This window comes from Nicrophorus vespilloides, unplaced genomic scaffold, assembly GCF_001412225.1.
Source record: "Nicrophorus vespilloides isolate i.1.1-1 unplaced genomic scaffold, Nicve_v1.0, whole genome shotgun sequence".
NCBI lineage: Eukaryota > Metazoa > Arthropoda > Insecta > Coleoptera > Silphidae > Nicrophorus > Nicrophorus vespilloides.
The window spans coordinates 184,339-211,303 of record NW_017098881.1 but is presented as its reverse complement, the minus strand read 5'-3'; the positions used below and the strand labels follow the sequence as shown (position 1 = coordinate 211,303).

Genomic DNA, 26,965 nt, shown 5'->3' with positions numbered 1-26,965 from the left:
TCGTTATGAGGGGACGCGAAGAAGAAGCATAACGCGTGCAAAATTTAGATGTACTCGAAATGATGTTTAGTTGAAATTTATGTAACATTTCTATGGCTGGGGCCGCAACTAAAATATGCAGGAGTACAAAGGCTTTAATAATATAGCACTTCCAAAACAGTTTTATTTATAAATTTTGCGAAACGCGGCTCTGGTGCATATTGCAGAAAACCGCGTTTATTTACTATTTATATTAGCCCAATGCAATATGCATAGTTTCTACACAAAAATATCGAGAACGAAAATATACAGAGAATCCAACAAAACTTTCAACATATGTGCAATTATTTTTTTATTTTCATACAATTCATGCTTATTTTATTATCAATGTTCGTGGAAACCGCATTTCGTTAATTGTCCAAGAAATGTTTGAACGTTGAAGCATAAGCGTTATTAAAGTTCTTTATGGTATTTTTTATTTATATGCAAATAAGAAATGATGAAAAATTTTCTTGTCTCACGACTTTACATAAAGTAATAAAAAAAGAAAATGGGAGAGTTATTGCATTCTAGAGGTACGATTAAATAAAAATATATGTATACAATGCATTGGGATATAACAAAGGACATATGTATATATGCGTGAAATTAAGTAATGATTAATATAGGTTACGACAGGGTATCGACCCGTGGTCCTTCTGCCCTACAACGTGCGATGATGATGCTGTTCTAAAACTGAAATTTTCGTTGCGGTGTCTCACAGTTTCAACGTTTCTCCATTTCGATATGGTTTTCTTTATTTCAACTTCAGTGCTTGTATTCCCACTGTTAAACTAAATCCGAAGCATATATATATATATATTTATTTATCGTGTCCTCTGCACGGATGCTCCTATTATCTGTAGATAATGCGAGCCTCTTGTATTTGTTTCTGCGGCTGGAAATAATATGTGTTTATTATCGAATAAGCGATACGATGTTGAGGCCCTTGTTATCCCGTCTACAAAGCAATTGCTTTCGTTATTGAACTCTCCGTGTATCGACTTACGTTTTTCCATTGTCTCTTCTGGAATAACATTCATGTACATTTGAATCCATCAATACATATCGTTATGTTACTAATTCGGGTTATACTGATTAATATTGACTTCTAATTATTTGTGTTTTATTTTATTAGTTCGTTAAAGAAAAACCAATGATAATTGAAATCTATTAGATATTCATATATCAGTTTACGTTTTCTATTATCTAGTAACAATAACATTCATGTTATTTTTTTTTAAATAAATGATATTACGTTGCTAACTCTAATTATAGAAAATTATATTTTCAAGATTAACAGATTATAATAAAAATTAGACACACTAACATCAATTAATGAGTTATATTCATTGAGTTCTAAGATAATATGATTCATGATGTTGTTTCATTGAATTGTTTATGATAAATCAATTGATAAAAGTATGATAGTTTGGCTAATGATTTTTATTGCCTCTACTGGAATAAAATTCGTTTTAATCTATGTCACCTAATAATAAATATTGTTATATTACTATAACTATAGTTCATTGACCTTTGGATGATAAAACATTGGCGTGTTTATGTAAACAACAAAGTAAGGTAACAATGTAATCAATATACAGAAATTAATCAATTGACTTTAGATCTAAATCAATATGATACTTACATTATTTTTAAATATTAATCGCAAATCATTTATAATTACATTCAAAGTACGAGAAGAAATTAGAAATGTTGACAATTCGTCAAAAATAAATGAGTTCTGCCATTTTTCATTGTATATTTTGAGGATTTCTTAATATTTTGATAAATTAAGATTCAGTTTGTTTTGAAATTTTCAAACCTGACTATAGTGAACGGACTGAACGAAACCGGACTATGCGAGGAATTTCTGTATTAAGAAAAATATCGACTAAACGCTCAATATTTATTTAAAGGTTTTGTAACTTTGGATTATTATTCTGACAATATTTTAAGATGAAACAGAATGACTGTTCATTAAAATAATAAGATTTTGGCTCAAGTTTTAAGTTTTCAGTTTCGCTCTACAACTTTCTCGATTTATCAATTCATTTCTACAAACACTATTTTAAAACAAACTTATATTAGTTCAACATGGTAAATTATGTTACTTAACCGATTGAAAGTGCAAACATTGCCGGATTCCAAAGCAGCGCAGAGACCCGGTTTTATTTTCGTTCGTTTTACAATTATTACCTATTCAGTCCACCCGCACATTTATTTAAATAATTTAGCTATTTGATTCGCTCGGAATTTCAATTTTACGCGAAACGCTCAGAAAATCGAAGCTGTAATTTATATGCATATTAGTTCATATAATCAATTTAATTGGCGCAAAATAAATTATGAATTGCCATTCCAATTTATCCTAGTTCAATTGCATTCAGTGTATTGGAAATGAGTGCTCGATAAACAAATTAATCCGTCGTTCATGCACTTCTCTAGAACCTCTATTATATAGTTTAGTTTTGTGTTTTATGTATATATAGTTTTTGGCTCTTTTGTAGTTTTTGGCACGTTTATAAATAAACTAATCCATGTCAGTGTGTCTCGCATTATTAATCTGCGGCATGGATTTGAATTTCGAGTGCGTGCTTTATATAACGCCGATAACCGAAGGTGTAAATGCACTTTCACTCAAGAAAACTTGTTCTGAAATCAATAAGATCGATTTGCCGCTCTACCTGTATCGCTTTTTCCATACTGGAAACATTAACAAACTCATTTATTTCTTAAACAAAAACAGTACTGTAAAACAGATTCTGTAAATAGTGTTTTCGAATATTTGTGTAGGTTATTTCTAAAACTAAATGAATATAATTTCTTCAATTTTCTTGTAGCAAGAAGACTTAAGACTTGTTACACTGATTTTTATATAATATCACCAATTCACGTATTGTTCATTTCTTTAATTTCTTTCAATGTGAGGCGCAATTAAGTATACGTCATTAACTATTTAATATAAACTAACAATACATTTGAATTAATTCAATTATTCAATTATTTATAAATTAATTGACCTATTCAACTATTATTCTCAACATATGTTGTTTAAATTTAATTAACTGTTAGATACCCGAAGAATAATAAAATTAAAAAAGCATTGATGTAATATGATTTGTAATATTGTTTCTGCTTCTATAGATGCTGAATGCAATATGTGAATTAAAAAAAAATACAAGGAATAAAGTAACAGCATTTTTATGATTTAGTGAAATCCTTGGCAATAACATTTGTGTTTAATTTAAGTATTATATCATGAAGCAACGGAGTGAGTTTTCCGAAATTAGACTATATTCAATCTGCTTTTGCTCAGCTCGGACCTAATTTTAGACAAGATACAAAGAAAAGAAATTATTGTGTAATATTGCTAATAACTGTACAAACAAAAAGCAAGAAACGTCTTATTAACTATTAACTTAAAAGCAATTTTTTATTTTTCTCGGAAAGCTCGATCTTACGACGAATATTAAAGGATTAAAAAAAGGTTTCTTCACGAGCGGCACTACTCATGAGACACCAACCGGTTTTTCTTCGGATCGTCTCAAATTTATTTTCTACCGTCTCCTAGTTTTTTTCTCTTGCTGGTTGTTTCCTCTCTATATTGCTTTACGAAGCCAATAAAACCTTAAATGGTTGATGATGTATATATATAAAAAAAAAAGAGAGATGCGTTAAAACTAAGAAGCCGCTGGATTAACGATTTTTGTTTGTTTGTTTTGATTACGAAGGTATTAGGTGTACGGAGAGATCAGGAGGAAGCGTTGGAGGAGCTTTGGGTTCGAGGAGGATAAGGAGGTCATGCAGTTTTCTTGAGTTGTCGCTTTATGAAGAAGGGATGTCTGAGCAAAGGACCGAATCGAGGGCGGAGAGGATGGCCCGGTACAAGGAGGAGAGGAGGAGGCAGCTCGCAGTACAATTTAGCGAGAGCGCGAACCGCCTCCAGAAGGACTCATCGAGCGGGTCAGATGGGCCGAGGACGACGAAGGCTTCCAGACTTAGAGCAGCAGCCAATGCCAACAACGATGCCAATTCTAGTCTCAAAATTGATAATGCTAAAGAGGTAATTATATGTTAGTTTAAATACCGTTTAAATGTTGTGTATATTTGGTTGCCTATAAATTGACTTAAGTAACAATTAAAGTTTGATACCACTTGTCGAAAAGCACTGCATGTTAATACTCAAATTAACAATTAAGTAATAATACTATAAGTAAAATAATATAAAAGAACCATGCTTTTGATCATAGATGTTTCAGTCAGTAAAATTATATAATGTGACAATTAGAGCAACTTTCAATAACATGTAATTCTATTGAAATGCAAATCTCAATTACTATTAATGTTCTTACTTAAAGTAAGAAAATTACAAAATTGTCTGCTTGTGTAATGCCACTGCATTCAAAGACAACACGTGGTGCTCTTAATAATTATTATAATTTGCCAATATTACAAACTGCATGAGCTACGTATAATATAAGATAATTTAGTTTACTTTAAGTTCGCTTTAATGGTATCTGTATATAATGGAAATTTTCTTTCCAATTTGTATATTGATTATGATCCTTGTTACGCCCCAAGTTTGAATAGTTAATGTATAACGATAGAACAGGAAGTATATAATATCAAAGAGAAATTATGCATTCAATGGAATACATGTTATGACATTGGTAATCTTTGGAATTTTACTGTAGCTATTCTTTATACAGTATGACAAGAATAATGTCAAAGCAGGGCTAAATTTTAAGAATTTTACTATTGAACTAGGCGTACGTGTTATCTCCTGTTTGATATGTAACGTCAAATATAAGTTATATAGTAGCAGCAACCCAATTAACAACTATTATGAACTCATCTCATGTTACAACTATATTTGTAACATAGACTAACCTTAGCTTTTATCATTTCATATCTTTATCAAACTTGTTAATTTGTTTTATAAACTTTCTTTTGTCCTCTTATTAGACAGACTGCCATTTTATCTTGTGTTATCAGTAAATACTTTAATTCTCGGACTATGCTAAAAACTTTGAGGGATCTGCAGATAACGATACAGTATTCAAATATTTGAGCTACATAATGATGTGTGTCAGCTGTAATAGACAAATAAAAAAAATATCGACATGCAATATCTATAGAGCTTACTGTCCGTCTGTCTGCTGCAATTTCCAAATGTGCCGCCAGCTCTATTCGTGCATGGATGAGAGGAGATGGAATGAAATTGCGCCCCGTACACATCGACTCCATTGTCCAACATACCGTTGTATGCAGATAGTGGTGATTTCAGAGGTCTTCAAAATAATTGAATAGCATTTAGATTTGCACCTTCTTTCACCATCGAAATGACGTTTTTCGCTTATCAAAATGGAAGATCCGCATTATTCATTCTCACTCATACAGTTAATGGGAAAATCCAGTTATCAATAGCGTACTTTTTATTATTGTTTGGATACATTTGGACGGAAGCGTTTTATCACAATTTAAATAATTAAATTAAAAATACCAGGAATCTTATCTTATTCCAACTAATTACTTTCTTAGTTTCGAATTTTGCTAATTTGAGATAATATCAAATGTCCTTTTTAATTATCAATATATATTTATGTTATTTGTGTTAATTTTCTGAAGTGTTTCACGTTATAGAAGATATTTAGTTGTTAATGAATGTATTTGTAAATAATGAATGGTGGTAATATTTAATTGAAATTGAAAGCAGTTGAAACGTGAGTTTCACGTTTGTAAACTAGAGATGTCGGTTGAAATTGCTTTGACCCCAACTTGCGTGGAACTGGGTTTCCTTGTAATAATGCATCATCCATTTACATTCGTTTTACAAACTTTAAATTGGAATAGTCCGACCAGTGTAATGCGTATATTTAAATTCAATCTATTTTATTTTTCTTTACCTTTTACGTAGAAATAAATAGGATGTATACATGTAATTGAAAATATAAAATGAGGTTGAATGTTTCGTTTTCCCACTCTTAAATAATAAAACGTTGCATCGGAAAAATATTTACCTATCATATTGAATACTAAGGAAATTGTGAATTGGAGTGAATCGAATAGAAATAGTTACATTTACTAGGAACCGGGATTCGTATATAGATATTTATGTACAATCATTTGGAAATACAAAATATAGAGAAGTTGAAATTGTTTATGTGCATTATTTATATAAAATATTATGTATATAAAATAGGTGAAAATATCAAAAAAAAATTCAAAAGCTATTTTATATTACACATAATAATGCTACTTTTTTTATTCTAAAATCTATTTTATGAAAAAATAAAAATTAAAAATTTGTGCGAGTCTTAAATGCATATTCATTCCGAAATTGACTATAAACGTACATTTGCTTAGTATACATGTACGTTATATGTTTGCTACTGTACTTTATCTGATTTATTATATAATATAAAACGTAATTTTTGGAATCATTAAACTCTCTTTTTTACGTAAAGAAATCAACGGAGGTCAAATATTCTGCAGGTACTAATTATAGTAATAATAAATGAAATTTAAGGGTTGCGAATATTGAATTTTCCTCACAAAATTGGGGGTGCTTTTATAGTCGTGGAAAAATACTGGAATCAAGTATCATAAAGGATAAAGGTAATAGGAAGTTGACAATAGTGAATGTTCAAAAGGGTAATATTGGTTACATTATGGTGGGAAATCAATAGTTCTATTAAAATAATAAACAAGAGTCGGTACTTTTGTTGGAGGTTATAAAATTGCCAATGTTGCATAACCATCGGAGGGTTGCACAATGGTGGGAATGAATTGAATGATATTTTAAATTATGTGCAAATAAATGGATGGCTTGGATTTTGGTGTTTGCTTTTTGGGGAATTACCGCATTGAAAATGCCGTGTGATTGATTGATTGCGCACAGTCTAGACGGGTTTTATCACAGCGTAGGATTTTTTTAAATATATATATATTTCTAAGGGCGCCCGTTATAATGGAACGCCCTTTAGCGAGCTTTTCATATTTATATCCATATATTTTTTTACATTCTGCGCAGAATATCAAATTAAACTTGATCAAACAATTTCTGAGCGAAACGAAAACAAAAGATCCGTCCCGTATCGATGTTTACCTTCGAAATATTCGCAATCTCCAAAGCAATTGTTGATTTTCCAGAAAGAAAAAACCTGTTATTGGATATAAGCATTTTCATGTTTTTAAATAGGAATCGACTGCATTCATCATTTTCTTATTTAAATTGCAACTTAAGGAGATTGAAAGTGCGACGGAATGAGGAAATCGGTTATTTAAACCAATGCCATTAATTTTCTTTGCCGTGTGTAGTTTTGCTCTCGTCATTTCAGAAATGGCGATTTGCGACAGAGGAAACTTTATGGAGCGAACGAACGTTTGTGTAATAGTTTATGAATCATGCAAAGCGGTAGTCCATGATGGTCATCGTAGGTGTCGTAGAGATCATTGGACTTGTTGCACTCAAAGGCACCTGTTTCAGAACGATAGAGGTAATTTGAGATGAAAAAAAAACATGAAGATTTATCTTCCATCCACTTGTCGAACGGTTGACCTCATTACTATCCCTTTTTTTATAAATAGCCTTAATATATTTATATCGACTTTTCACGTTATTGTCTCTACGCACGATGTGTGGGTAATCGTTCAAAGAAATAGAACGAAACGTGATCACAAGGAAAGCAATTTTCTTTATTGCTTCTAAAATAATAGTTTTTTGCATTACATTTCTCGTTCAACAATCAAAATTATAGATTTAAAACTGAAATGAAATAGATTTCAAAATTAAATTATAAATGATCAATCTGGAGATTAGTACTCCATCATACCGCAGTGTCCGACGTTATTAGTCAATGTATTAATAATTTACCATTCACTTGGTCAGTTCCAATTGCGTCCCTTCAAGTGGAAATTGCGGTATTAATTATTTAATGTACATGTTATTCCACTGAAATAACTTAGCTCGGAAGATCAATACACGACTTGGAACTTAGTTCGATTACTGATTTCAACATCAACATCCACTAACAAGTTATTTAATCCGATTTACCATTATAAATTTATTAATATAAAACTTGTATTTTAATTAAAGTTTGATAATTTTCGAAGTATTTTCTTATTTTGTAATCTTCTATTATTGGCATAATCTTTACTTTTTCTATACAAATTTTAATCAAAACATAACTGGATATTCAGAAAATAAACTCGAATTAATAACTAGTAATAATCAATATTTTAATTAATATAACTTAAGATTGTAGTAATACTACAAACTATTTATTGCAGTAATACTTATTAATTTGAAATGTTCTTTACTTTTATATAACAATATGAGACGTGGATTATAATTTGTTATATTTTTTGTTTACTGAAGACTCGATATAGTATCTAAAATTAATAGTTAGATGCTTTGGAAATATTCATGAAAACATTAATTTTCAATATATATTTGCTTTTAATATATATTTACATATTTACTTATTAGTTTTTAATGAGAAGATCTATGCTAAGTGTTTTTTTTTTCATAGTTGAACAATAAACAATGCTATATCGTTAATATTATATTAGATAAACATACTTTTTAAATTATACCACAACAATTTAAAAAGAAAAATAAATAAAGAAAGACAAACATAAATTTAAACAAAAATATTGTGAATTTATTAATTAAATTGAAATTTGCAAATTTTAAATGATAAAAATAACTTTAACAACAACGTGTTTTTGTTTATGTTTCTTCATTGAAATTATCTCCTCCAGATAATAAAAATCATCTACAGTCGGCGTATGTTTGAATGCGTTTCAGTTCTTGTCTTGTATAGTATCTATGTGCATTGGAAACCCAACTATTTTATACTTATTTATATTTTTATTTGTGCGTACGGCGAAAAGTGATATATCGAAATTGATTTTAATTTAAGTAATATAGTGTTTGTAAGCAATGGTTATATACATAAAGGTATATTTTTGTACGTAATAAATTTACGAAAATTAAATTTTAATTATCTATTATTTTTTCAGTCTCCAAAGAGTCCGGTGTCCTCGATAACGAGTCCTTGCGATTCCCCGAGACCGAAGTATGAGAAGGATAAGAGCAGCAAAAGGAAATCAAACCTGAACCGTTCACTGAACTGCGAAGAAGTTCCAGTTGATGCAAACGGTAAGATCGTGTAGCTAGTGTGTATTTCGTTTTCTTTCTTTCTGTCCTGCATCCCAATTTATTTATTTTCTCATCTTTGTCTGGTCGCATGTACGTCTGAGAATAAGAGAGAGAAAGAGGGCGTGTATAGTTGTGGCGTCGGGACGTCGTTTTGTGTTTGTTTAAAGCATCCATTCACCTGATGATTATACCCGAACCGAAACTCTCAGACGGTTACCATGCCGACCGGGGCCAGACTGTCTGGAGAATTTCGATCAAAGTTAGCATTAAAAATGTATTTGATTAAACCGATGCGAAAAATGATGTTTAATTTATTTACATTTATTTTCCGCAGACGACAACAAAAACAGAAGAAGACGCCGGCGTTTCTTCCCTCCAGAAGTGTTAGTTAACTCCAATGAACAGACGTCTAGGAGCGATGCTAGTCTCACTGCCAATCTGTCGCCGCTGTCTTCACCGATCACTGCCTCAGCCACTACCCTCAGGGCGATCCCCAGGAAGTCGGAGCTTAGCATACATATGGAAAATGCTCGAAAGGGGGTCACGTCCGCGCCATCATCAACTGTTCATCAGGATATTGCAGCAAAATTCAACGTTACCGCAAGAACCAGGAGGGTCGTGACATCGAGCCCTTTGAAACAACGACCATCATCAGACAAAGAAATCAACGGAAACATGAAACAATCCAACAAAGAAAACATTAAACGAAAGACTGACGAAATAAGTAAAAAACAAAAACAAGTGCCTCAAAACAACAACGACTCTTCATCGACGAGGAGTACACGAATTTCAAAAAGAATGGAAGAGCTCTCGAATCTGACCAGGGAGACGTTGGCCAGAGTCGAGCGTTTAGCGAATAGAAGTAAGGAATCTCCGAAACGAGATCCACCAGCAAAGAAGAAGGAACAGGAGGTGACACCCTCACCACCAGTGTCAATCCTGAAGCGTAAAGTGTCACAAGAGGAGTCGAAAACGTTGGTCACGCCCCCTGTCACTTTTTCGCCGAACGTAATTGAGCCAGCAACAACTAATCGTAAACAAGGAATACTTAAGAAGCGACGCAGCTTAGATGAGTCTCAAGTCTTAAGGCATCGGAGCTGCAGTCCGGACGTTGCTGGCAAATCGGACGCACGCTCTATTTTGAAAACCAAGAGAAGATCATCACTGGAAGAAATCACTCGAGTTTCAACAGATGGTATTCAGGGTATACTTAAGAGGAGGACTTCGCGCAACGAAGACGATTTTGATAACTCTTTAAATTCACCACAAAGTATTCTTAAGCGGAGATCTGGAGCCAGCAGTGCTGGTTCATCATCAAGTACCCATCACCACGTCTCCATAGCCACTGCCGTAATCCTAGCAGCCGCCGAGGGAGCGGAAATTATTTTAGATTCAGTTAAACCTATCTTAAAGAAGAAAAGCTTTTCGGAGGATTGCCCTAACGGTGACGCCAATAATGACCTGAAGCCTATCCTCAAGAAGAAGTCTAGCACGGACACGGACGATTCCGAGGAGAAACCCAAGAGGCCCATCTTGAAACAGAAAGACACGAACTCAAATCAAAACCTGAACGATTCATGTTCCGAATGCGAAGTGAAGCCCATTCTGAAGCCTAGGTTGTCCTTTGGTGAACCGAGTAACGGAGAAATGGGCGAGTGGCGGACGAACGACAGACGCAGATCTCAGACCCTCACCGATCTTGAGTTCACCATGAACGGGGTCGTACCAAGAGATCGAGATCGCGATCTGAGCAGGCCGAGGGTTATTAGCGTCTCCGAATTGGTCATGAGTTTCGAGAAGTCCACTGGTGCCATACCGAAAAGATCAAGTTTGAAGCGTCAAAGTGATAATAGATATAGGACCCAACCAATCACATTCAACGAATTCGAAGCCAGGTAAATTGAACAAATCACATATATTTCTACTGACATCTCCTATCAAAACACATAATTATAATCATAAATTTCAGTGTGCAATGAAATTATTTTCAAAGTGTCAATTCTCTGATTCATAGAGATAAGTTCAAAAACAATCTTTCAATGGATTATTAATTAAAAGACTTTTAAACATGCATCTCATTTCAACTGCAACTTAATTCGAAACAGACTTTTTCTTTCTCGTGAATTATTCAACTATAAATGGATCAAAGCTTTTCATGTCTCAAAATAGAAACTCCAGTCTTATTTTTCTCCTCTCGGACAAATTATACTTGAAGCCGGGATATTTTTTCTTTCTTCCTTGACGGCGTTTCCGCATTTTTATTTATAAAATTCTGAGATTCAGGGTTACTTTGTACATACATTTTTTTTAACTCGCGTTCGTTTACCGTATGAAATATAAATAAAATATTTATTATGGTACAGATGTGCCTCTCTATTATATATTTTTTCTTCACTTCGATTTTCTGGGATTTCAGCTGATTTTCCAATTTGTGTTGGCTTGCCAAAACGAACAGTCTAAATTTAGATTTCTTGCGTTGAAAATTGCTTGCAGTCAGTTGCGTTACGATAGTCGCACGAAACGGTCTGAAAATTTTATATTTTTTATTTAAAACACTCTTTATCGTCTTCCATATTTACAACTTGCTGCGGAAATTCTAGTAATATAAAACTTGCATAATTTATTTCTAAGCTGCAACCTGTGCCAAAAGTAGATTTAAAAATGACCTAGGTAAACAAGTTTATATATATGTTTTTTTTTTCAGTTTAAACTACGTTCAGAGTCCGCAGCGCGAAGAATTTCCGCGTTTGACGTTGACAAGCCCTCAGGGTAACAACCACAGTGTTCAGTCTCTTTTGGATTTAACTTCGTCTTTGGAAAATGAAAACAGACTGAGCAGTTATTTATCAAATTCTGTGCCAAATACTAGTTCCGATAGCGGGGTAGGTAAGATGTCTTCCGATTCGGCGTTCCAGTCATTGGGAGATGGATTGGAATTGGAGCAAGATGATACGTCACCGAAGAAGGTGATCCCGAAATTAGAGATGCAGATGAAGGCCATCGCCGAGGAGGCCAAGAAAATGAAGCTGCTCAAAGGTGAGCATTTTCCGCATGTTTACATACAATGGCAGTTGTATATAAAAATTGCTTTTGTTCTTGTAGTTAACGCTGGTATTCAGAAGTATAAAAACCGCTCGACCGTGTCTTCCACTAGTCGTTATTCCACTCAACCCGTTACTCTGGATGAGGTCCAAGAGGCTGCGAAGATCAAACGCGAAGATGAGGAGAAAGGTTTGTTTTCTTTTTGTTTAAATGTTGTTGCTGCTGCCGTTGGAATGCCGTTTGATATAATGCTTATAGTCTATTCGATGTTAGTTTACTATATTATTTTTTTTTGATATTGCATGCTTTGTTAGAAGACACTAGCGACGAAGATCCGTGCAACTTGAGCCTATCCGAGCGGATAAAGCTGTTCACCAAGAAGCAGCAGGAGGAGCTGGACTCCGTAAAGCTGGAGAGCCCGAAGCGTCGCACTCGCTTCATCACGCAACCTGTTACCTATGATGAAGTGAAATCTGCGATTTCCCTAAACTGTGACTATTACACAAGAAGTCCAAGTCCTTACGCTTTAGGTGTGCTTTGCATGAAACCACAATCATTAATATAAAATAAGACTATCACTAACTTCTTCATTGACGTGCTCTAGATTCTGAAAGCGATCGTAAAGGAATATTGAAAGCGTCACCTAGGCATAGATCAAAGTCACCGCCTCCACCTTCACCTTACAAGATGTTGAACTCCGACCCGAAGCCCAAGTCCATCCTGAAATCAGAGAGCGCCGCAGCCGTTCCAGATTTCACCTACGATGAAGGCATATCCTCCAACGACTCCGATGATACGGATACGGAGAATAGGCCGGGCGATTTTAAAATAAACCTGCTGAAGAAGTACTCCAGTTCCGACGAGTCTTCGGGAGGCAAAGAGATACAAAGCATCATCGGCAGGGAAGCCATGCTGAAGAGGCGCCAATTAAGGTAGGATTCTTTTCATCTTTCTTACAATCCGCTTATTCTTAGAAATCGAAAGCAATATTGTACTGTTAGTACATCGTAATTGTAAGGTGGAACATGGCTTTTCATTGTAATTATTTTTGTTACGTCATTTCGAAGATGATGCAATGAAAGTGGTTTTGTTGCACAACCATCGCACATGGATAAATAATCAATCGAACGTTGAATGCTGTAATTACAGTTGCAATAGATATACGTAAATATAGAATTAGAGTTTTGCAAAATAATACATTTATTTCAAGGCATTATTGCTTAATTGTGTTATTATAAGCACAGATTAATGATCTCAATTGTATCCTAACATTTTATGGAAACAATACAATTATAGAAATATCCAATAAATTGGATGCAAAGAGCAACCTATGGTCGTAATAGGTCGTCTTTCAGTAAAAATTATTAAAACAAAGACTATTTTTTAATAAAAAAATTCAATACTTTAATTGAAATGATTAATGATTGTGCGCAACATACCTATTTTAATTATAGTCTAAAATGTATGGAAACAATGCTATTATTGAAGGATTGAACGCAATAATAGAATAAATATGGTTGTGGCTACTTAAACAAAGATTATTTTTAAAGTGAAAACTAAATATTGATTTGAAGAATTTCGAGACATAATATTATGCCACATGTATGTAAATTAAAACAAACATTAGCTCACATACGAACAGTTGTATAATAACATATTATAACCACCGGTAGTCGCATAGTGGCAAGACATTGAATCACATATTTCCATTCTAGATGGTCGTTATCTCGGTGATAATACTGTATAATTAAAGGTGTGTGACTAAGTGGGAAACTCTGGAGGAAGAAACGAAATGAAAATAAAAAGAAGAAATAGTAGGTTCGATAACACTTTCTTTCGCAAACACACGGCTCGATGAAGATGTTTAGTCACGTTCGCATTCAAATGAGTTTCATAATTTCCTAATGGCAAATAACATTTAAAGCCGCACATCAAATGGGACAAATCAGGCACGACTTTGCCATTTATTGTTTCTTTCGGCGTATAGAACACTTTACACACCAACTCACTTTTGCGCAAACGGGAAAAGTTGGAATTTTTTATAGTTTGTTGTAATCGGAGGGAAAAGGCAGCGATAATAATAATGCGAAAATATGTTGGGTGCAGTGAGTAAATTGCGATGTGCATAATGAACTTCCTCTTCAATTAATTATGATAATTGATGATAGTTGTAAATTTTGAGGCGTGCAGTAATTTGAGAATCAATTTTTGAACGTCAGTACGATTTACTATTAATTGGAAGAGTAGCAGGGGTAATTCCTTTTAGAGTTAATTGATTTATATTTATTTAGTTTATTTTTTTCTAAATCGATACAGGGCCTGGTATTAATTAGTTTTACAGTTTTAATGATCGACGAGGTACGGTTATTCCTTATGATTAACTTTTACTGTTGCCTTTGGCGTCTCTCTCCGTCTTTCCCGACGATCGAGTACATTGCATGTGTTTATATGTCCTTTTTTGGGCTCAAGCTCTTGCTCGTCGGGTAAGTAAATGTAAATGGACAGTTGACGCGCGTACCACTTTTCCGTGTCGCGGTTAATTAAGGCCCTTCAACGATTATAATTGAAATTGGAATTGAATCGGATTGAATGGAAGACGAATTCGAGACACGTCCGTTTGGATGAGGCTTTCCACATTTCATTCTTCCTTTCATTCAACCTTACGTGTGCATGCGGATGTGCAGCACGCCACGAACGTGTTCACACATCACAAGCACACACACTCATACATTTTAATCAAGGTTAATGCAACAATTCCTATTGATAATTTTTTGAATTTCGAAGAGTCGTATCTTTGCTAAAGTTCTGCGAATTCGCTTCATTTCCTAACAAGAAATCACTGTATGAGAATCGTTTCACATTTGTTATTAAAAAAAAATCGTCACTTTAATAGACGAAATTATAAATTTCTTCCTTAATATCTCTATAATTGATTCTAAATCCAATATATAAATAATATCTTTATAATTATATTTAATATATGTCTCATAAAATGGAATCATTACCAAATAAAGACTCTTTCAGTAGTATCGCACTAATAGACAATTATTAATTATATTATAATTATAAACAACAATTATGTCTTATTTATTTATATAAACTACTTTTTAAATGATATTCTGACAATATTGATTTAAGTATTTGTTTCATTTTAATTGCAATTTTTAAAATATCCAAAATCTTATAATTAAACGAATAATTTCTCTATATTATTAATCTTTATTGTAAGAATTATATATAACAAAAATAATTATAACATTCGTATATATTTGTAAAAATTTCAATAATTAAAATTAGGTTTCTATATAATGTGGCTGTAATTAAACGAAAATAAAGATTTATCGATTTGGGACTGTGGATTTATGATCCAAAAAAATAATTTATAAACATAAGTATAGTAATTTGCTTATTTCAAAAATTGAAATTTTCTTTTTAGAGATGTTTAGTAGATTATGAAAGTTAATTTAATTATTTCGCAAATACTGGTTGGATGAGTGATCAGCAATCTTTGCAAACTCAGGATAAATGGAATGGCACTCTAGTAGAACGTAAACAATTTGCTAAAGCGTCAAGTGTTTTAATACACGACACATTTGCACGGATGAAGAACCATGTGGTCGATGGCCTGTTATGTGCGAACCTTACAAATTCAGATACCAACACACAGTTATCTTACCATTGTATTATAATACCACGATTTTATTAGATATGAAATGTTATGATATGAAGTTATGAATCCCAGTTTTATTCACAATGTTGCTAATGCTTCAAAGTTGCTCTGAAAGGATTGCAAGCGCTGTGCAATCCGATGCGTGTTTATCGATTGAAACATTTGTAGATTGTTTATTTGGGTTTACTGTGTGTTTTCCCTAACCGGTCTAATTATAAACACTCGAATGAATAAGTTTGGTCTCCATTATGTTCGAAGGGGTCAACTTGTGGAACAGTTGCGTCTCGATTTTATAAATAGTCTCCAATTGGACTTATTGATTGGATCAGTTTGCATTGCGTTTTAATCGAACCCAGGGAGTTCGTTCAACCCACAGCACAAATAACAGGCCAATGCAGTACACAAACCTCCGATCCAAATTGCATTTTATTTTCGGCCCTTGCAATACCAATACCAAATCCTCATCTCTCAAAATCATTATTAGGCTTCGATCCAGTTCGTTAGCTCCTCATATCCATCCATAACCTGAAGCACATTTATGAAAATCCTTGCAGCACAATTACGATCGCACCGGTTCTTTCATCCACCGAGTGCAAAACGAACGAAGACGAGATTTTAATTTGTTTGCAGTTTGTTTGGTTTTCGAAATGGGTTTTAATAAATCCTCCTTTATGCTTCGCAATCGCCGCGCGATGGGTTTTGATATCTCTTTAAGGTTCTGCTTTACACGCTTCGGGTTAGGTTATAATGAGTCTGATCTCTCCTCCCAGTCTTCTTCTTCATCTTGTTCTTCTCATTTTGCTTTTGTTTTCTTGTTGCTGCGGTTGTTCTTGTTTACCTGCTGCTCTTCGTGTACCATCGTTAATGTTTGTTGCATTTGCGTTCCGAGCGCTGCCCGTAAATTATTCAAAACTATCTCCGCAAGAAATGCCTTGCAACACATTTATTTTTGAAAAAAATAACCTATTATCGCCCGCACCAACGTTTCTTTTTTTGTAATCTGGCGCCACGCGAAGCCCAGATTTTAACGTGTAAACTTACTTCTCAATTAATCTAAATAACAATTTAATTAAACGTTTATATACAGAAAAATCTTAATTATTTCTATTTTTATTTCCACGTAAATACGTTTCACAATGTATACGTTACTAATCTAAAATCGTTTAGCAGCTGGCTATTTGTATATTTTTAGTATGAATAGAGTAAAGATTTACTTCTTGCTAGAATAAAATAGAAAATAAGTATTGCAGCCACATTTGCAATTTAATATCATAATTAAGTAATTTTTTTAATATATAATAAAAAAAATCTAGTAGAAGACATTTAGTCTTATGGTTTTGATGAATAAATTAATACTTTTTGTCCTGTCATTGATTATTGTTAGAATTAATTTTGTTTATAAATTTACTAATTGTGATCTAGTCTATATTTATAAAAGCAATAGTTAAATTAACAACTGGCTATTAAACTTTAGAGGGTGGAGATTATCTATTTTTCAACAATTTGTGCATTATAAAAAATACTATTGTTCAAACAAAATTAAACCACATTTGCATTAAAAAATTAAAATGTAAGGTCACCATTTCTATAAACCACATTTATTTAATTTGAATCATACTTTAATGAGTCATTTTTATAAGGTTAAATATATAAAAGAACTCATGTTAATATTATAGATAAAAGTAATAAATAAAGTTAATTGATTAGAAAATACATAAAATGTATTAATATAATAAATTTTATTAATCTTAGTGTAGTAATTTATTGATATAGTTTTTTTTATATATTTTTATTATTTACTGTAAGCATATTTATATGAATCTTTGGAGGTTGTTCAACTATGTTGATTAACAATACTTTTACTTATTGTTAAAACCATGGAAATTAATACAAAAACAAGAACCGTGTGCGAATAATAACATATCGTTTAAGTATACTAATTAAGGAAGAAAAGAAAACCGGGAGCTCGGACTGAATTTTAAATATCATAAAAAGAAATTCCTTTACAAATATAGTAATCAAAAATAAACACCGCCAATGCCAATCGTTATATTTACCATTGCAGTAAAACGTTTTACCGAACAAAATGTTTCATTATAAACACAGATATTTGTACTAAATATCATAATTACAATTGACATTTTGTATTTGTTCAAAATAAATTAAAACATAATTTTTATCCATTATGTATTAAATATTCTGAACAAATTAATATTAAGTTTTTAAATATTTTTAATCCACAAATCTTTACTGTTTGAAAAAATTAAATTATTATATATAAGCGTTTTCAGTGAATTTTGTTACGCAATTAATTAATATATAAATGATATTCTTCAATAATTTTGTAGTTGATTTGATAATCGTATGGTGTTTAATTTAATTGCTTTTTAATAAGTTATAAGTTTTAATTTCATTCAATATTTCAAGTTTTGTTTCTTTGTAAACATTTTTTTTTTGGAATAAATATGTTATATAAAATTGAACTAAAGATATAAGCAAAAAAAATTAAAAAATCATATAATATGTATAGAATAAAACTTTTAATTATTATCATTTTCTTTGTGTCGCTCTGTAATAATTAATTACAAGGTTAATTGTTATAAACCAAAATATTGTTGTTGCTTTTAAGTGTTTGTATTTACAGCTAACCTTATTTACTCTGTTTATCTTCCAAACACGCTTTTCTGATATTTTGTTTTTGATTGTAAACGAATAATTCAATATACAATGCGTTGTATAATTTATGTATCGTGACATTTGGGCTTTAAATTCATATTGATAAAAATAGATTTGTATAAATTTATTGCAATATGCAAACTATTAACAATATTAGTATTGCATAGTAGGTGTATTTCAGATTTACTTCATATGTGTTCATTGATATTCATTTAAACCTGACGGCGAGTAAACAGGATTTAGAAGTATAAATCAACAATCTAAGCACCTACTTAAATAGCTATTCATATTTGCTTCGAAGCTAATTTGAATTGCAGCGAGAGTTTATCTGCGAAAATAAACGAATTTCTAAATCTATTCATTTGCGAAGGGGTATAAAAAATATGGTTATTACATAGCATATGTAATTAGATTGGGGTTTGTGTATATGCACATGCCTCCGACTTTCAAATCTGATTGAATGCAAACCGCACAACGGCCTTCGCGTTCATTTATCTCTCTCCCATACAACAACACACGTTTGTTGTTGTTTGTTGTTTATTATTTGTTGTCATTCAATTTTTTTTTCTCGAGCGTTGTACGGTATTTATTACTGCAGACCGCAAATCATCAATCCCTCTGTTGTCGCATGGAAATTTCTTCGTGCACCTGTTTCAACGTAACAATCCGATTTCCATTTCGCAAATTAACAATAATCGAAAATATACAATTCATTATTACGTTTGCATCAATCATCTTTCTCCGCGTATTTTTGCTTGTATTTTCTCTTAATTAGGGAAAAATCGAGTAGAAAATGATTCCGTATTAGAAATTCGAGATTAGGAAGATCGTGCTTGTTTTAGAAAGTATCGCATAACCATTTTTTTAAACAGTATTTTTTTTGAATTGCAAAACTTTTATTTACTTCTCACAATGGCCTATGATTATTTCAAACAATTATTGGTGATTGTTGACTGGATTGACGTTTTATAGGGAACTTGAGTTCCCCTCTTTCGTAAGGCTCTCAGTAATCATAAATCAGTGGACTATTCAATGGATACAATACAAGCTTCACGTGTATTCTATTAAACTCTTCACATTTCCATGCGCAGTAATTATTTATGTTGTCGACTTATCAACACGTTAAAATAATAAATAGTTCTTTTTTTTGTTGATAAAGAACATTATCAATGTTTGTGTAAGAAAAATATGTTTTTTTTTCATATTTTTATTTAAAAAAGTTAGTTCGTGTAAATCAATTGTAGATAACAATGAAGTGTGGTGAAATTTTCTGAGAATGTTATCAAATTTTAAGACTTCCTTAATTATTTTACTATACGTCTTCGTTAATTTGACAAGTCGGATTAAATTGAGTAGGTTGTGGCAACATCAATAGAAATTAATGTGTTATAAATGGGATAATAAAGGCAATGCACTATTCTGTTGATCTCTCTTGTGTTCATTAGTATAGTTATTTTCTTCTTCTTTTTATAGAAGATTCCATAGTTACGTTAAAAACGTTGTAAAGTATTACATTTCATAACTAACAACAATATACATACATTTATGTATAATTAGTTTATTTATTCTTAATTTATTTTTGAAGGCAGAAATACTGGTATTTTTCAATATTTTGTTAAGATTTATGTCCTCTTAATCTTATTCAAATTAATTTTGCATGGAATAGGAAAACTTGAAGTTATCACATAATTTCTTATAAAATATTGAAAAGTAAACTTATCAAAAAGATATATAAACTAGAATACATCTCCAATAAAAACAGTTTTATAATAAATTCATTTTCAATATTTGTTTTGGATAAAAAATTGTTAATACATCAAAACCATATTTGTAAATAATGACAATATTATAACAAAATAATAAATTAAAATTAATAATTTAAAAAAAATGGAAAAATTGATATGATTTTACGATTATTCCCATAGTATATGAGTCAAATATTAACATATGTTGTTTTCTTAATGATCTAATTATTTAATGAGTTTGAAACAATAATTACATTGTATATCAAGAAAAAAATAAAGTTTATTTTTTCGTTATTGTCGTATAAAAAAAATGTTATACAAAAGCGTAATTATGTAAACTTCGTTGAATGACATCGAATGTGCTATATTTAATAAGCGGCGTCCGTTTGTTGGCTTTTGTGATAAGATAACAATGAAAAATATAATAATAATTGGTATAGAATTTATCGTTTGAAAATACGCCTGCTAAATCGAACATATGTTCGATGTTATTACATGCTGTGTTTGCTCCATCATCCACCCTGGCGCGTTTCCGCCTCGGAAAAATAATGCATCTAGTACTCTTTTTTTTTCTTTCAACCTTTTTTTTATTGTTGTTCTTGCTGTTCACTCTATTCCCATCATTTCTTGCTGAGCTTTGAAAATGCAATCCCAAGTATTTCCGTGTCGTGTGATTTATTTAGTGTGAACCGTGCCTGACTTTGGATCCGTTTGTCGGATGCGATCCATCTAATCGATTTTCTATATAATTTTAAACGTTCGGAGATTGCGAGACAATAAGAGAAATGAACAAAGAGTATGAGAGAGATAGATCTACTATGGAATTGCCTGGAAAAAAGTGATAAACAAGTTCTTGGATGTACAGGAAGAAAGAAAATAAGTAACAAATAATACTGTACAAAATCGCGGAGAAGCAGAACGTGGAAATATCTGAAACTGGATTCGCTATGCCTCTCTGATCGTGAACAAATTGATCATGAAATGGGAGTCAAAGCGTGGTAGACTTTCGTCGATCAAATAATTATAACTGTTTTCTTCAGATCAAAAAAATCTGGAGCAAATCTTTAACTGGAACAAATTTAAAGTTTTCATCTCTTCTCATGTTATATTTTATTTATGGTTTGATTAAATATTATATATATTCAAATTGATAAAAGAATCACATGAAACATTGCAACGGTCTATTGACCAAAAGCGTTTCCGCCCTACTTGTACTTCAAAAATGTATATACATATTTTTTGTTGATAAAATTACTGTTTTCTTTAAAGTTTAAACTATCAAAAACTAGATCAATCTATTGCTAGTTTCCTCAGAAATTTTATTAGTTTTGGATACAGAAATGTTTACAACTAAACTAAGCGATGAACTAAGAATTTATTTGTATTTTACTCAACTTAAATTTAGTTTCTTTTGTAATTTTCAAACCGGACTGAATAATTTATGGTAAAACGAAAGATATTTTATCAAATCTTATCACAATTTCTTCTATCTTCTTACAATTACGTATTAAAAAAAAACTTAGTGATTTCATCATATATATTGTAACTTTCTTCCATTCTTTGAATATTTTATTCATGGCTATTTTAGTTGATTAAATTTTAGATTACTTTATGCTCTAAAATACGTTCAACTCGAATATATAAAAATAAACTTTTAAATTTCAACATACTTATAATAGTTAAATAATCTTACATTTCCGATTTTCTGTGTTTCAAATGGAAATACGCGTTTGTCTTTAAATTGTAAGTTTATCTTGCTGTAAAAAAGCATTTGTTTTGTACAATAAAAGTTGAAGTGCTTATGAAATCATTCAAAGATGTAAAGGTTAAAGTGATTTACTTCGGTGACTGGTCTAAAGGGTGTGATGTGATGCCCAGTATAAATACTACCACCGCATGACGTGAATGCTAATCGCACTTTGATTCACATTTGAATGAAACTAGTCCATTTAATCCGACTTCAATTGAAACCTGCTCTGCAATTGTTTTACTTGACTTCCGTTTCTCGTGACGCATCCAAAGCGTATGTTGTGTACTCTTGTAAACCCCTGAAAGAACGTATGATTCACTAAGATGTCAAGAAACGTAAACTGCTTATTAACAACGTTCCTCGCATCTGTCCGCTCGCATTTGATAACCGGCGGATGCGCTTTATTTCTCACTTTTTATCTCTTATGCAATAAACCGATTACGTATGACATTCATTTATACTGAATACAAATGTGTCCAATCTTCAGTGAATGAAGTGAAGAAACTGACAAAATAAATATAGCACAAAATATACAGATTATTAAAACGAAATGATTTTAGATTGTTTAATTAATTATCTATTTATATGTCATTTTATAAATACTTAATTAAATACGATTAAAAAATCAATTGCAACACATTTTATTGCAATGAGTGAACGTCATGAAAAGTGGTATAAAATGTGTAAATTATAGTGTAGATTTTAAAATCATTAATTATTGAAATAACGGTTTTAATTAATAAATTAGTTAGATTTAGTTCCAACTTTTTTAATTGCTAGTTGATAAATCTATATCATATGGAAATAGATCATCCATTAATAGATTTAATGATGTTTACTTCATAAATGATTTAATTAACTGAACTGAATATATTAGCTTCAAAAGTAGACGTATATTTTTCATATATAATCAAGTTTTATACAGATAAATCAACATTTTCTTAATCACTCGTCTTAATATGTGTCTGTACTTATGCTTTTAAATGTTCGGGCTACAATTACATATATAGAAAATGAATTAAACACATATTTGATCCATTTAATTTGTATGCATCAATTAATGTTATCCAAATATTATATGGAGATTAGTTTTGATTTCATATTTATATTTTTTTCAAAGTATTATCGTGATGTTATTTTTGGTATATATAGATAAAATATTGATCCTCTACGCATCTGATATTCATCTGTAACATAGAAATGTTTTATTATAAACGAATGAAAGTGGATACAGAAAGAATATATTAAATTAAAAGAGATGGCTACATGATACAAAAATATATTGAAATTATTAGATAAGTATATTTGTATAGGTCCTTTCGATCAAAGAATTATCGAGAGATTTCTGGTTGTGGTTATAAATTTGGAATAATTTGACTTATTTTTATCTATATTTTATGGTATTTTAGTTATTTTCTTCAAATAATTTGACTTATATGATAGGCATACGCATCTCATAATAATGGTCATTAGAAAAAAAAAATATTTAAAGAAGATGTAGATTTTCTGTTATTCTACTGGTATAGATAAGATTTATGTTTCTATAAATAAAACAAATGATAGAAATAAATTTATTATACAAGACACAATTTAATTTCTAGCTGAAGTTATATATGAATGTGAAAAATAGGTATAGGCATATGAAAAATACTGAAGCGATGTATGGAATACATGTTGACAAATATACAGATAGACAATTATTAAGATGGTTGAACGATTGGTGCCAAATAAATTATCAACTAGTCTGTATTTACGTTTAGCAAACACTTTATCGTCGAAGACCAGCAGGGTTTATCAACGCCTTTTAAATTACTATATGTGATTGATTGCGGAAAAGTCCGTTGGAGTTTGGTTTTATTTTGTTGTTCGACGTCCGCAAGGCATTATCCTAATCTGCAAATGAGTTATCTATTAGTCTAAGTCGGCGTCTACCTACAGGCACGCAAAACCTGCGTCGTTCGGCTTAAATAAATATTTATCATCGCAACAATCAATCATGAGGTAGTGGTAAGTAACCTTGCCTCCTCTCTGCAAGAGTCGCACTTGTACGAATGTTACGTGCCGGTGATTAAATGCACTTCTTTTCTTTTAACGAGCTGTAGTGCACCTACTCTCCTCCTGAATGCATGCATCCTACCTACCTACCTACAAGCAGAGGAGATCCGATGGTTTGTTGCGGATGGATATGGTGGTAGAGAAACAGGAGAGGATTAGCCGTGGCTACGCTTGCTTGACTCACTCGAGGCTCATACATACACATACACCACACTCAGTCGAGGCTCTCTGTTCAGTTGTGGTCCGGCCTTTGCTGAGTGCGCGTTTGAGTAACTGCTGCGGATCAGAACGAACGGCAGCACCACATTATTCAGTTGTTACCTATCATCGGGCCAGCTGCACATCGGACAACAAATAACGTACATGCATTCGCTGAAGGTCTTCACCATTCAATAGACCATTATACCTTGCCCTTTTTGCCCGTTGTCAATCCTCCACCTTCGTCTTCCTGTCTGGGATTTTTAAAATTTAAAGGGACACAGTCGAACGACTCCAGTTGCCGAAAACACCTAGGCAAGTTTACTCTCTTTTCTTTTTATTGTGGTGTTTTTTGTTTGTTTCGAATTCTTACTTCCTTAGCGAAGAGTAATCTAATCTTATCAACAACTTTATTTTTTAATGAACTTTACGTTTTCTTCCGTTGTCGTGAAAAAACTGAAACTATGAGAAGGTCAGTCATGTATATTTGAAGTTTTCCGCATTCGTTATTGATTTAAGAGATTCTGCAGAAGTGTATAATAAATATTTTCTGCTTATAATTATTATTTATTGATTTTAATAAGAAACATTAAGATTCAGCAGATATTTACATTATAAATATAATATTTTATCTCATATTAGCTTCCACAATTGCTACATTTCAGAATATTACAGTGTTTACTTATTAGTTTAAAGATCAAATTCGTAATCTAGAAGTTCAACTTTTTTAAATGAACATTAAAATTTCATATATGTAACATCTATTTTATTATCTTCGTCGTAAGGTAACAAACGATAAAAAAAATATTTTTGTAATTAATAAATATTATATTATTTAATGAGAAAAAAAATACCTGACATTGAAATTATAATGTAAGAGTCAAAATTGAATAGTTTTTAGTCATAAATTATAGAGATCAATTATAATAACATAACAAACAATTAAACTAGTTTTTATAATTATTTACTACCTACAAGTAGCATTAAAAAATATTTGTTATTATCATGTCATATAATTGTGTTATTATTAAACAATAAAATAATAGTTTTTTTTGTTCTTTTGACTCACTTTTCATATTGATTGTATTGATTGTAAGGAATATTTGCTTTTACTTGTGCGTAATATTGAAATAATAAATATTTTGTTTATTATTCATTCACATTTATTATACTCACTGTCAAAAGTGCATCATTTTTCCCAATGTAGTAGAAATTTCATTTAAATATCGATTGAAATAATCTCTATTATCTAAATACAAACATTGCGTCAGAGCCTGGGTTATTGACTTTGCTAACAATACATATTGTATTGCCTTCTGTTCCCAATTGTGATATGGATTTTAATGTTTTCAGTATTGATACAAGTATTAATAGTGTATATGTATGTTATGAAGTTTTCTATATGAATGATACATTGATCACGAGCATTGTGCATTATAAATGCAATTTACTCACCCAAGTAATAATTTATATGCTAAATTAGTTTGATCATTTGGAGACAAGACTTCGTTAATTATTTATTCAACATGTCTTGATGTAAAAATACATCCCAATGGAATAAAATATCAGGCAAGACAAACGTTTGATCAATAATTTTCCACGAAGTATATTAAATATTTAGGTTACTGTTCAATGAGAATTTTCTTGGAAAAAAATATATGTTTCCATTTATATTGCATGAATAAAAGTAAACACGAACAGTCCTAAAACATAATTTGTCATATACATTACTGATTAGAATTAATTATTAGCATTATCAGGAACACTACTCCTTCATTAAATTACACGCATTAACATGTAAAATACATTTATTGAATTTTGTATATAAAAATTAATAACATTCAAGGACGTGGCCTATTCCTCGACCTTTAGGTTCTTCAACCCTGCATATTCATATTTAAAGACATCCATATAATATGACGCCCTTTAGGTCTTGAAGCCGTTTCTATTTTAATCTCTAATGTTAATGATTAATTTCGTGTTCCATTTTTTAAAGGAAATTTACTTTCTTTTGAATGTCAAATACATAATTATTTCTTATTTTCCATCTGAAAATCAATGCATTTCAAAAGGACTATGACCCAAATGGAAGATAATGTTCCAAGAAAATTATTGATCAAACAGCTCCTGCTTTGTGTTATCATTTCTAAGGTTCGCGGAATAGTCAGATCAATAGCATTTCTTTTTTTTCGCACCAACTTTCCACGCTTGATCCAAACGTAATAGATTTCAAAAAAAATATATAGTTAATGAATAATAGTATTAAAAATATTACATTCCAATAATTGGATATAATCACATTTATATTTTCTATCAATAATTATTTATTCTTTGAGCCACAATAAATATATCATTGTGAAGACCTTGAAACATACTATATGCTTTGAAAATTAATTACGTAATGCATTTTGTTCATTAATTGTGTTTCTTTTCTCTGAAAACAATAGAATTGTTGGCAGTTCAATTTTTGGATATTCTGGTTCGAATGATTGGACGTCATCAGATTTCAATTGTGCATAAAAACAATTATTATGGTTAATTCTCTATTTAATAAGTATAACATTGTAATGACCTTGAAATGATGTACTATATGCTTTGCAAACTAATTATTTGTTAGACGTAGAGAAACATTTTTTAGTTCT

At 31.3% G+C, this 26,965-nt stretch overlaps 1 protein-coding gene across 3 annotated transcripts in view; it reads left to right on the top strand.

The window, feature by feature from the left end:
* The window catches only part of LOC108563405 (supervillin), a 52,892-nt gene that overhangs the window by 12,153 nt on the left and 13,774 nt on the right, over positions 1–26,965 (top strand). The window contains exons 2-8 of one of the 3 annotated variants that reach the window (XM_017922065.1): positions 3,753–4,084; positions 9,049–9,187; positions 9,522–11,082; positions 11,892–12,223; positions 12,290–12,418; positions 12,544–12,759; positions 12,834–13,161. In XM_017922065.1, coding sequence (XP_017777554.1) covers positions 3,860–4,084; positions 9,049–9,187; positions 9,522–11,082; positions 11,892–12,223; positions 12,290–12,418; positions 12,544–12,759; positions 12,834–13,161 — 2,930 coding nt within the window. In that variant the 5' untranslated portion in view covers positions 3,753–3,859. Of the gene's footprint in view, positions 1–3,752; positions 4,085–8,886; positions 8,987–9,048; positions 9,188–9,521; positions 11,083–11,891; positions 12,224–12,289; positions 12,419–12,543; positions 12,760–12,833; positions 13,162–26,965 lie in introns of those variants that run through there. The other 2 variants (XM_017922066.1, XM_017922067.1) reach the window with 2 other exon arrangements.